This window comes from Chelon labrosus (genome assembly GCF_963514085.1).
Source record: "Chelon labrosus genome assembly, chromosome: 1".
NCBI lineage: Eukaryota > Metazoa > Chordata > Actinopteri > Mugiliformes > Mugilidae > Chelon > Chelon labrosus.
The window spans coordinates 11144963-11157501 of NC_140337.1; the positions used below are offsets into that span (position 1 = coordinate 11144963).

General features: G+C 43.6%; 1 protein-coding gene across 1 annotated transcript in view; it reads right to left on the minus strand.

Moving 5' to 3' along the window:
• Positions 1 to 12273, minus strand: part of rell1 (RELT like 1) — a 34304-nt gene extending 22031 nt beyond the window's left edge. The window contains exons 1-2 of the mRNA XM_084552176.1: positions 11808 to 12273; positions 2865 to 3074 (exon numbers count right to left, since the gene is read on the minus strand). Of these exons, the coding sequence (XP_084408302.1) occupies positions 2865 to 3074; positions 11808 to 11832 (235 nt within the window). The 5' untranslated portion in view covers positions 11833 to 12273. The remainder of the gene's footprint in view (positions 1 to 2864; positions 3075 to 11807) is intronic.
• Between the last annotated feature and the right edge of the window lie 266 nt (positions 12274 to 12539).

A 12539-nucleotide genomic window follows, 5' to 3' on the forward strand; every position in this document is an offset into this window, starting at 1 on the left:
TTGCGTATATATGGTAAATTTTCATGTGACGAACTGGGAAACCATTGTTTTTAATAATCTGTACTATCAATGGATGGCAAATATTATATTTCATTTGGCCGGTACTGATCAGCCTTTCCTAAAACCCTTATGTCGTGAACTTTGTGCGCAAATTCATAAACATTTGCAGTGGTTAACAGTATACTTTCAGCACTGCAGATCACTCCAGACCAATTCCACTTAGCACACACCCCTCGGAGGCGCTTCCTGGAGTTTCCTGTTGATTACTTCCTTTGTTTTTCCTCATTTCTGATAAACGTTAAAATAACTTTTTTTTTAGGAATCCTCTGGTATGCGGATAGGCGACCTGCCCTGTGCGGAAAACGCTGCGGAGGGTAAAAACAGACAAAAGCAGAAGAGCGAAAGAAAGCAGAGTGGGAACCGGATCGCTGCGAAACAAGAGAAGGCTGGATCGACTGAATGAGTGAGGTCTGAACGCGAGAGCGATGTTTTGCTTTTGTTCTGGCGTATGACGGAGAAAGGGTAGGGCTCTCTGAGGAAAGACACGGAGAAAGACAAAGAGGAGCACGCGGAAATACCCTAATCGTGGCGCTGGGAGGGAGCTGACGTTTACTCAATGAGGAAAAACCAGCTTTACGTTACTACGTCGCTACCAATACCTGTACAGATAATACAGCAATCATTAACAGGACTCAGTGGAGGGATGTGGTTAACATGAGAAATAGTAGAGACGTGATATGCTGGCAGGAAATCTGTCTAACTAACCCATTACCCTGTAATAACAGATAAGTGACACGCAGTACAAGCATCTTGACAGCACTGAGTAAACATTCTTTCCATGTCACTTCCCATGCCTGTGACATATCCCAAGCAGATGTTTCATATCTGCAGACAAGATTCACTAGAAGTGAAGCAGAGAGCTCTTTTGATGTGGCATGGAAACAGATAGGGATATGTTTGGTTTTTTTTAGCTTTAATTAGCTTCAGGCCAGAAAACTCTTGATCAACAATAGCACAAACTCATTGTGCTCAGTTTGTGCTATTGTGAGGAATGAGGTCAAACTAAATTGGGCTTTTTTTTTTTTGTTTGTTTGTTTCACCTCACTGTACACTCCCCTGGCTGAGTCAGAACACGAGTGAGATATGTGCCAAACGTCTTCCTGGTTAATACTGGCATCCACGCCTTAAATACTGTACATAGAGGCCTTCTCTCAATGGAGGGATCGGTCTAAAATAACTTCACAAGAAAACAGTAAAAGCTCATGAATGGAAATAATGAGAAACGCTAGCTTCTTGTTTTTCTTTAAGCAACATTCAGGTCAGGGCTATGTCTGCAAAGTCTGCACGTACTCCACCTGGCACATCTCATTAGTTTCAGGAATGTAGCAGAGGCCTGCGAGTACGGGAGGGCAGGTGGGAGCATCTGGAGGTTTTGCCGTGTGATTTCAAACCTTACGAGCGCACGACGGGAAAAAGGAAATCCTCGCGCAAATCAATGACTGACTTTGAATCTGATGTAAAGCTAATGTTTAACTAGACTGGAATTCATGTGCCGCTCTAAAGCAAACACAGGGAGACTTAATGAAATGCAGAGCGGGAAGGATATGAAAATGTGCTTCTCATGATACGTCGGAACTTCATGAAATCAAACGCCGTTTCCGATGCTATTTATGGAAACTGTTTTTGTGCAATTGGCCACCATTTCCTGGATTCAGACTGCCTTCTGGGGAAATGCATGCAAGTAATGCAGCGTTACAGCTTCTGACTGCACGTTGACTGTTCTGGTTTCTGCTGCGAAGAGGCCACATCAAATGCAGTGTCTCAGCACAGACCACGACCACGAACGAGAAAGCACCGGTGTCTCCACGTAAATGAATCGTACAGATTAGAACTCTTAAGTCTGCTCAATGCATCTAAACTTCTGGTTAGATCTTTTCGTCAGTGATTGGGTTTCCTCTTCTTCAAAATCATCAATATACACTGATCAGCCATAACATTATGGCCACTGACAGGCAAAGAGAACACCAATGATTATCTGCCTATCATGGCAACTGTCAGTGAGTGAGATATAACAGGCAGCAAGTGAAATATTTGTCCTCCAAGTTTATGTGTTAGATGCAAGAAAAACGGGCCGGCTGAATTTTGATTAATAGACACATGGGTCGGGGCAACTCCGAAACTGAAGCTCTTGGGACGAATTACTGGTCAAAAGTGGTGCAAGGGAGGAAAAGCGGTTAACTGGCGACACCCTTTTATGGTAACAGTACTTCCTGAGGACTGGGACCTCTTTCGGCGGGATAGTCCTCCCCGCCACGAAGCAAAAATGGTTCGGTAGTAGTCCGAGGAACGCAACAACAAGTTCCAGGCGTTGACTTGGCTTCGATACATCCCCCAGATTTCAACCAAATCCAGAATCTGTGGGACGTGTTGGACAAACAAGTCCGATCCATTGAGGCCCCACCTCGCAACTTACAGGACTTAAAGAGATCTGCTGCTTCGGTCTTAGTGCCAGATACCTAAGAACACCTTTAAAGGTCTACTGGAGGCGTTGCCTGGATGGGTCGCAGTAGTTTTGGTGCCAAGAGGAACACACGCGGTATTAAGGAGGTGGTCATAGTCATTTAGTATGTGAACTTTTTAAACTGTGAAAAATGGTCACCTGTCTTTGTCTTTAGCACGCCTCCCTGGATTAATAGCAGCCTGGCTGAGCTATAATCCTGGGCGTGTACTGTGTGTGTATATGATTAAAGCACACAGTACACGCCGCAAGCATATAAAACTAATGCTGCCAGCAACAGGGACGGCGAGAGGCTGCGATTTCACATTTTATCTTTTCACACCTCATTCAAGTTTTTATCTCCCACCTCCGCCCAGCTCAGGGTCCTTGTCCTCTTCCTCACACTCCTCCTCGTCATCCTGGGAGGTGGTGCACCGGTAGCCTTTCCTCTTCAGCACGTGGCAGATCACCACTCCCAGCAGGCCCAGGAGGAAGAAAACCGGCACCAGCACAAAGGCTATGTACTCGGGGTTGGTTCCATTTGCTTCATCTGTTCCATTATGTGTAGTCTGATTCGCTGGAGGATGAGAAAAAGAGATGAAGAGAAGCGTCAAGAGTGATTTTTAAAATTTTTTTTAATTTAAATATTCTTGCAGCCGGATACTGAACACAAAACAGGGCGCTTGATGGCAACCCGATATCCACAGTGAGTCTGAGGGTGCCAGAGACGAGCAGCTGAGGGGATTTAAATGTTATCAGTTGCAGCATGACAGAGCTTTCATGCTCCTTTTCTTGGATCAATGGAGTCTACTGCTCTCTGGCCTTTAACTGCTTGATCTGATGCAAGCGTCCCCTTTTCACACTTCCGAGGACACCATTCGATATAAGAAGCAGAGATAAACTAAAATGTGGGGAGAAGTGAAGGACAGTGTTTTTCAGAGCTTCTGCGTTATCTGACCTCCCATTATTCCTTTATTTGGCTAAGTGAAAGTCAAAGACACAGCACAGACTGAGGACTCCATAATCCATTAGGCTGCTGAAAGACACAGGTGTCCGACAAACTGGTGACAACAGCCAATCAATCCCTTCTCTCTCGCTGTTAACGTGTATTTCAGTCGGCATGGCACGGGGTTTTATGTAATCCCTGCTGCACAAAGAACACAACAATCATAAACTTTTACCACTCTTGCACAAATTTCTTCTGCTCCCACTCCCACCTGCCCACCCAGGGGGTAAAGTCCGGCGTGTATGTTCAACAAAACTCCTGGGAAGGATGTTCGGAGCAATATTAGGCAGGTTGTCATAAAGTTACGCCTTATCGATGCAACACTGGAAGACAATGGACTAATTACTAGTCCAGTTTTATGTCTGGTTGTTTCCTCCGCTGTACCCACGCTTGTTGACTGTAAGTTTTTCAAATTTTTAGAACATTTTTATGCTGACTTGTTTAAGTCTATAGATTTTCAATGTTTTCCTATGGTTATTTTGTGTGTAACCTAGCAACAGTAACATAGGAAGGGTAGGAGTCCTCTGGCTGGTGGTCAGCAGACCGGTCAGAAGGCCAACAAAGGGCCAGCTGCATCAAAAGGCCTTTTTGTCTGCACCATATTGATCTTGACCCTTGAAAACCGAAAGCTGACTGAGAGGTTTCAGAGTAATTTGCATTTGCCCATTTGTTGGCCGATGCCACAGGACACCAGATATGTCTTGTTTGAGCACTTTGATATAGTTGGAGCTGGAGCTGGATGACTACAGCTTGGTTTATACGACCATAACAGATGAACACAGAGTCAACGTGGGTGGTAAAATAATGTAATTGACCTTTGGCTAAGCCACACCCTAGAATGTAGATTGACCAATCACAGCTCCCACAGGGGTCCGACATTTTTCCACAGCGCTCCATTGACTTTAACGCAGGCGTCTCATATTTTCGGTCTCGGCAGGCTATACTGTCGGTATATATACAGCATCCAGGGTATGGATAAGCCCAATGATGTGCGCGCAAAACCCTGTGGAGCTAACCAAAACATCACCGTTACAGCTTAAGTTGCATAGTTGTTGATACGCTAGCACACGCTGAAGAAATACAACGTTATACGTGCGTAACGTTAGTCCGTTTGCTTCGTAATAACGATTATAGAAGTGAATAGAGACGTACCCAGCTTTGCATGAACAGTGTTGCTCCTTGATATTGTCAGTCCCAGCCTCCGTCTCGATTAATAGGATATGCGGTGGTTCATTTTTTGACTGTGACCGGTATGCTTTTGCCTCTATTTGGATGCCTTGTTGTTCGTTGCGTTTCACTTGTATGTCCTGAATATAGCCTTCGAACGCATATTGCAGCCCCCTTTTGCCTACTTCCATCGGACACTTTATTTGCTGCTTCATAAAAGTTTGACAAAAGTTCAGCAGGAAGAGCTGTCACAGCATAAGCCATGTTGATACCAGAGCCTTATAGATAACCAGAAAACCACAGCCCAGAAGAGAATGTCGGACGTAGCAACAGTAACTAAGGGGGGCGGGGCTTAGCCAAAGGTCAATTACGAAGCTAAAACATTAGTTGGTAGCTAGTCAGCTGTGTTGAGTTTCACTGCGTACTTCAAACAATGGCGACTGAAAAAGGAGTCGTTCATGATGGAAAAGAGAGAAGACATCAGCGTTGACGGTGTACAGGAGGAAGAAGGAGGGTGAAGGTTTTGTGAACTTATAAGAAAATACACTTTGGACCAATCAGTTGTTGCCGTGTAAGCGCCACGCAGTTATACGTGCAGGGAGGTGCATGTCAGGCAAGGGTGTAGGCTAGGGATGTGCGATATTTTATCGTTTACGATATATCGTCAAAAACATTCGCCACGGTAAGAATATGTCATCCCACGATAAAAACGATAAATTCCCATTGATGACGTATATATGTGCGCGACACACTCGCAGCCCAACACGTGTGGAATATTGACAAATTGACGGTGGCGGAAGGCGGAGCAGATACGCCCATAGACATATATACATAGACGCCTCATTGAGCAGGTCGGCCCGTTTTTGCGATACGTCCATATTGGAGGAGGGAGCTCTGTCCCTAGAACCAATATGAGTGAATGGAGTGAACTTTATTAAGCGTCTTCTACAAAATGCTGTAAGTTAATGCCTCTTATTTACATATTCACGCACGAACGTATATATTCAGGAAACTGATACGAACCAAAAACAACATCTGATTACATTCTGAGTAGTTAATGTTACAGACGCTGTTTTTGGTTCCTTACGTTCTGTGTGAATGTGCAAATGCTTACAGTACTTTGTAGAAGATGCTTAATAAAGTTCATTCCATTGACTCGTATTAGTTCGCGGGACAGATCCAATATGGCAGCGACGCTGACGTACGGTCCAGCGATCAATGAGGGGTCTATGTATATATGTCTATGGATACGCCGGGTAGCGAGGAGCTCGTTCCTAAGCGAGGCTCCACCTCCATTGTCTGGAACTGGTTTGGTTTTAAAAAGTCTGATGCGGAGCAGCAAATTACAAAATGCAAGGTTTGCAAACAAATAGTGCATAAAAAGGACAGTAACACCACTAATTTGTTCCGCCACCTCAAACACAAGCACAAACCAGAATAAGGAAGGATGCAGAAGCACCGTTGACTTCATCCAGAGAGTCCGGTAAAAAAACAACAACAACTCAGATAAAACTTGCTGATGCATTATAGTCAAAAAGATTAGGCTGAATTGGTGTTTATTTATCGTCACCGTGATAAATACCAGAAATTATCGGGATAAATTTTTTAGTCCATATCGCCCATCCCTAGTATAGGCTAACAACGGCATAGCTACAACATAGATTGGACATAGTAGCTCTACCTAACTGAAAACATAGGTTTTTATGAAATGGCACAAAAAAAATGTGTTTTTAGGGGATAATACAATCATATAGTCTTGTTGTAGTCTTTCAATTACATTACTGAAAGCTCTCATATTACATAGTAGGTTTTGGACCCAACGTCTCCATCAGGTCAAAGATCAAAGTGCAGACGGTGACCTGTGATCGGATATAGGCGAGCGCTCCCCTGGCTCCTGCTGTTGATGCCCCACGTGAGGCATTCCAGCACCACACACAACAGGCCTTTTGTCTGCCGTCCTGTCCACATCAGTGTGTGTTACACATTGAAAGTCAGACAGAGCGGCACAGCTTAAAGTCAGGTCGTATCAAAGCCAAAACGTTGCATCACTTTTGAAATGCGTTGGGCTCGCCCGTATCTGAATACCTAAGCATGCGGCCCCTGATGCACACAGGCATTTGTTCTCTTCCATTGTCCCGGCGCCTCGGTGCATCAGACCGAACACACCGATCATTGTCCGCTCGCTGACCGCCCTGTGACCAAACGCTGGGCGTCCATGTGCTCATATGAAGACGTGACGACAGCGGCGGCCACGCTACAGTAGTGGACTGTCCTGGCGCGGGCCCACGTTGCTCCAGCTGACTCACAAGTAACCGTGCACCAATTTGAGCGCCGTATTAAAAGCCTTAAAAAAGACTAGAGAGTGGAAAATTGGTTGAACTGCATCCTTGAGGAGGATTAGGCAAGAAATCTCCTAGCAACCGCAGCCGGTGCCAAGACAGACCTCCTGGGAGAGAAAAATACATCGGAGGTGTGGAAACACTCTAGTTATGTAGATTTATACAGTAACACTGTATGGATTTTAAGTTTTGTGTCCATCCTATTTAACATCTTTAACATCAGTTCACTCATTGCTGATTAATCCGCTACTTATTTTTTAGATTATTTCCTAAAATGTCAAATGGAAAATTTCTGAAAACTGGTGGTCACAATTTTACAGTAATGTAGTAGTGATATCTACACATTAGTGGTCGTGCTCATTCATGTAAGAGCCGTATAGATCTCTGTAAAATCTACAACCAAGAGCATAAATCGATTATAAAAGGGCGTACAGTGGAGTGGCAACAAGAGATCATGGACTGTTGATGAAATTCAGCAAGTTGCAGCGTTGACGAGCAGAAAAACCTTTAGAGAGTACACAGTTGAACCAATCTCAACTTTGAGGCAATGCAACTGAGGTGATGTCCAATGGGAGTGAGTAATGCCACTGGCTGACATATGATGCAAGCACAGAGTTTCCCCAAATGTTCAGGACGAGGAATAGTGTACACATTCTTTACCAATAGAGAGTGGTGATGGTAAGAAGAGTTGGCTTTGTCAGTGCATTAGCAATCGTGCCATGTTCTGCTTGCTTCACCCGGAAATATCTGGGGATGGGAAACGAGCAGCCGTCAGCTACAAAACCAGTAGACAATGAGCTAATCGCTTCACATGTGGACGATGATTAAGAAATCATAGCCATTATATTTCTGTTCTGTCAGTGGAAGTCAAATGCTTCGTTGGGCCACGTCTTGTCTGACCAGGCCACTATGTCACAACTTTGACAGTTTTACAGTGTTTCATTTTGATAAAGTGCTCGTCACATGGCTTGAGGTTTGGCTTGTTTTGATGAAAGAACGAACACAACTGCAAAAGAAAAGGGACTTCTAATATTCACATACCATACCAACAAAGTCTCGTTTCACAGGAATTGGATGGACTTGAATGGGAGTCAAACAGAGTATCAGCTGTACTGAGGACTGATGCCGGTACTTTAACTATTTCCACGCAGAGCGGGACCCCTGAAAGAGCAGTCGTTGAGGAAAGTAACAGAAACTGCGAAATAACCTTTAAGCTCTGATCACGACAATATCCCATTTGCGATGCTGCAGTGCCAAACCCTTCAAGTGACACATCCTTTGGAGCCGAGTCCAGGTGCAATAGATCAGCACGACTGTTGAACTGCCTCAATTTCCTGGATTTACCCGGTGATAAGTTCTGTCTGTGAAGGTTATTGAAGTCTTTAGAGGTTGTTTCACAAACAATGTAAAGTCAGCCTCTGCTAAGACACATGCTGTGTGTATGTCCGTTCTACTCTGAAAACTTTATCTGCTGATAGAGTACAGATTACAACATGGAAATTATCTACTAGCCATAAATGCCTAACGCCGATGACTACCATGATGATAAAGGGCATTTGACAAAAGAGGATGTTCCATGTTTGTCTTTGCTGATATCAGCAGAGAAGCCCATGGCACGAGACAACACGTCTCTAGGCAGCAGGTTGTGGTTTTAAACACTTAGGCAAACTTTGAAAATAGAATTTCAACTCTTGCCAGTCACTTTATGGCAAAAGGAACATTACATAAAAGTAAATTAAACCTCTCAGCTTCATTCAGACAAGTCATCTGATACCTAACTCCATTACTCTGCTGGATTCACTTATCCTGGGAGGCTGGTAGTGGAAAACATCTACTTGGTGACCAACGTTCGGGTCGTGAATATCCATCTCCATGTGCACATTAAACTATAGCCACAACAACCTCTCTGGGGATCTACTTCTGAGGGTTTTCAAAGAGAGTGAGCAGTCCATTTACCCCAGAAGACGAGGCCAGAGAGACACCACACCTCAAGTATTTATTTTCTTGTCACTGAAGCCTCTGGGCACAGAGAATGAGCTTGTTAAAAGTTACCACTGAATAGCTGTGAAGCTCATGACACGGCTGTCAATCATGAATATTTATTCACAGCTGTTGAGAGCCAAAAAAATGTTTTCATTTGACTCCAACAACATATGAGGAGAATCTGTGGCTTTGAGCTCAACGCTGAATGATAAATGTATGAAAGGCTTTGTCGGTTTGTGGTTTCACATTACCACACAATTAGGAAAGGTGAATTTAATACAGGAAAAAAGCATCTCAGTTATTAGTAAGATGCCACGGGAGTTGATCTTCCAACGTTAGCAACTCTAAAAATGTATCCTGAAATGGATAACACTGCAGTTTCAGTGTTGTGTCCATCTTCAATGGAACCTAAATATATGTAGTAGAAAGACATGAATCTTTGTGATGAACACAATACTTCCTAGTGGTCCTTTTGCAACATGCTGGAGGTTTTAACTAAATATTCGGCTTTAGTCTCACAGTATTAACAGACTCTTGGACCACCGGGGGTCACCACTAATAGTCTTTACAATGTGTTTATTGTTCTTATTGCAATGGCGGAGAAATAATATTACATTAGGCAGCACTATTTCGTATCCCTTTCATCCCCTAGTGAGCACACGCATTTATCTTTGGACTTCAACGTTAGGGAGTTAAACCCCCGTGTCGGAGCCTGACATGAAGCCACGGAGACAACAGCTGAAACCATCCAAAGACATGCCGCGTCAGTGGCCGCGATGAACACACGCAAACACACACCATGGGAGTGCTTTTTCTATTTCTAAACCAGCGCACTGGATAACTGGGGCTAATTGAATGAGCATGCAGATTGAGCCGCGGCCTTCTGGAAGCCGCAGACTCCCGCGGATTCATGGAAAATGGAAACAGTTCCCGGCATTTCAGAGGTTACGGAGGGGACGGGCGGCTGGGACTTACTGAGAGCACTGGTAGGTATTTCTTGATGCTGGCGCACCTACAGTACACTGCTTTGGCACAATGTGATCTTAGTTTCATTTCAAAGGCTCCACCTGAGTGTCAACAGGTGAGTGTGAACTGTAAATCATGTCTAACTGCTTCTCATATATCATGTTCAAAGGCATACAGTCTTTAATTAATGGAGAGTCTGACAAACATATTGTGTTATTCCAATATTATTATTCCCCTTAAGCAAATAGTTCCACTCAATGTTGGATTGAACAACAGACACTGAAACCATTGATTATTTTCACTAGATATTAATCTGTTCATTATATCTTGGTTAAATGGTTATTATTTGGTCCATAGGATGCTTAAAAACATCTAAAGCCAAAATCAATCACTTTCCAGGACTGTCAAAATGACATTTTATTCATGAACAGGTAGCAAAAGAAGGTGATGCGACAAGATTCAAAAGAGCCAAACCTAAAATGGTAGTAGTGATGGGGAATGACATTTCTCTTCATCTCATCAGACTGTTTTTACACAGATGAAAGGAATCAGATGACTGTGATCAGGTGATCGGCCCGGGCCTCTGGATTTCCTCAGTGTAGGGCTCAAACAATCGGGCCTGTACAATTGTTTGTGCCAGACTAGGCATCCATCACAAGAAGTATGCCCCAGAGAGCCAACGTTACTACACTTCAACGTCCTCTAGTTTAAGATGTTCTGCAAAGTAACCCACGGCTCATCAATTAAAATAAGCATGAATGTCCTTCGAAGCACTGAAATCCGAATATCTACTGATAAACAGAGTCAGTCATATCTTCTTCCTCAACACCAACAGGTTTTCATAAAGAAAACTCTTGACAATACGACTGCCAAGTTGTCTTTACACGGTCCGGGTACTGTACCGTGCGTTCATCCTTGGCCGCAAACTGTCCAGAGGCGAACCGAACAACCTTTGGAAAGGAATTCATTCAGTCAAATACATGGGACGCACTTCCTGTCTTGGATACCTACACTGGGACGAGGCGGGTATAGCTAAAAAAAAAGCGGGTCCCTGGCTTGGTGCGTTCAGTGAAGGTGGACTGGCGGGACACCCACGCCTGTAAAGAGGATTTCAACGCACAGCGACCCTACTATAACAGCCCCTCTCTGTGTAATTATCAATGATCTATTGCTGCTGACAGTGTGATATGCACTGTTGACCAGCCTCCCACCCTATTTACTGATGTCTCAACGCAAGTGCAGATAAGGGCTAGTGTAATATCTACATTTCCTGTGCTCAAACGACAAAAAAAAAAAAAAAAAAGCACTTTCAAAGTCACTCAGATCTGCTATTCTTGCAGTCTTGACTAAGAAAACCACCTGAATAAACTGATCATGCTCGGCATTCAACTAAGACTGATGTTAACCGTGTTTAAATGTTCATTTCAGTGCACATGAGTGGAGGCATCTTGATTTGTTTTGTCTTCTCTCCCCCTATTTATTCATATGTTTCCAGTAACGTGTCACCCTTTTGTAAATCCTTGTCATATTGCAAAATCAGGAAAAGATGCTCAGCGCAGACGAATTTAGCAGGAGCTGCCGTTAATGTTCCAGCTAGCCTCTATCTTATAGCTTATTATGTTATTCTTCGCCTCCTGAAGTATCTTCCATACCTCTAAAACTTTGTTGCCATGCTAGCTCTGCAAGTTTCCATGAGGATTTACGTCAGCATCCGCGCATATAAAGTGTTATTTTCAAAAAAAAAAGATGGTCAGCTTGTCAAAAGATTAGTTTAACGTAAGGAATGTGTAATATTACATGGCGTCGTTTCCATACATACGAGGGAATAAAAAGCTAAAGAAAAACTTACGTGCAGCGTCGGTTGAATCGGCCATTGACGGACAGGACCGCGGGCCGGTGGAGGTGTTCCTAACAGTCAGCCGTTGGACGTCTGGTCAGCGCCAACACTGGTCAAACTAAAGTCGAGGAGGGAGTTCTCACAAACATGAGCTGGTTTCCTGATTCCCAAAGAGCAGACACGCCCTGAGCAACAGTGGGCCAGCCTCCAACAAAGAGCAGCACACAGGGCTATGAGCGAGAGCACTCACCCCTTACTACTTCCGCCTTCGTTAGCCGTTGATTCAAAAAGGCGGGTTTTAGAAATTAAACATATATATATATGAAATTTCAGCAATTTGTGTCCCTCTTCTGATGAATAACATTAAACTATGTAATATATTTGCACTCAAATTATTACTTGATGCCATAATAACAGAATAAAAGTGTGAAACTAAAACTTTCTGACCAGTTTTCTTAAAAAGAATCAAAGATGACCGCCACACAAATTAAATCTGGCCACAAGGAGGCCAAATATAATTTAGATTTAGCCACAAGGAGGCCACAAGGAGGCCAAATTATGGGTCACGTTTAATGGAACCCAGAAAACGTTTCACATGCAATAAAAAAAAAAAAAAAAAGTTTTATTGGTTTAGACACAAAAGGGTGGTTTTAAACCACAACATCACCCTAACTTTGAAATATAGCTAATCCTTGAGCTGTAACCCTGCAGAATCAGAATCAGAATCAGCTTTAATGGCCAAGT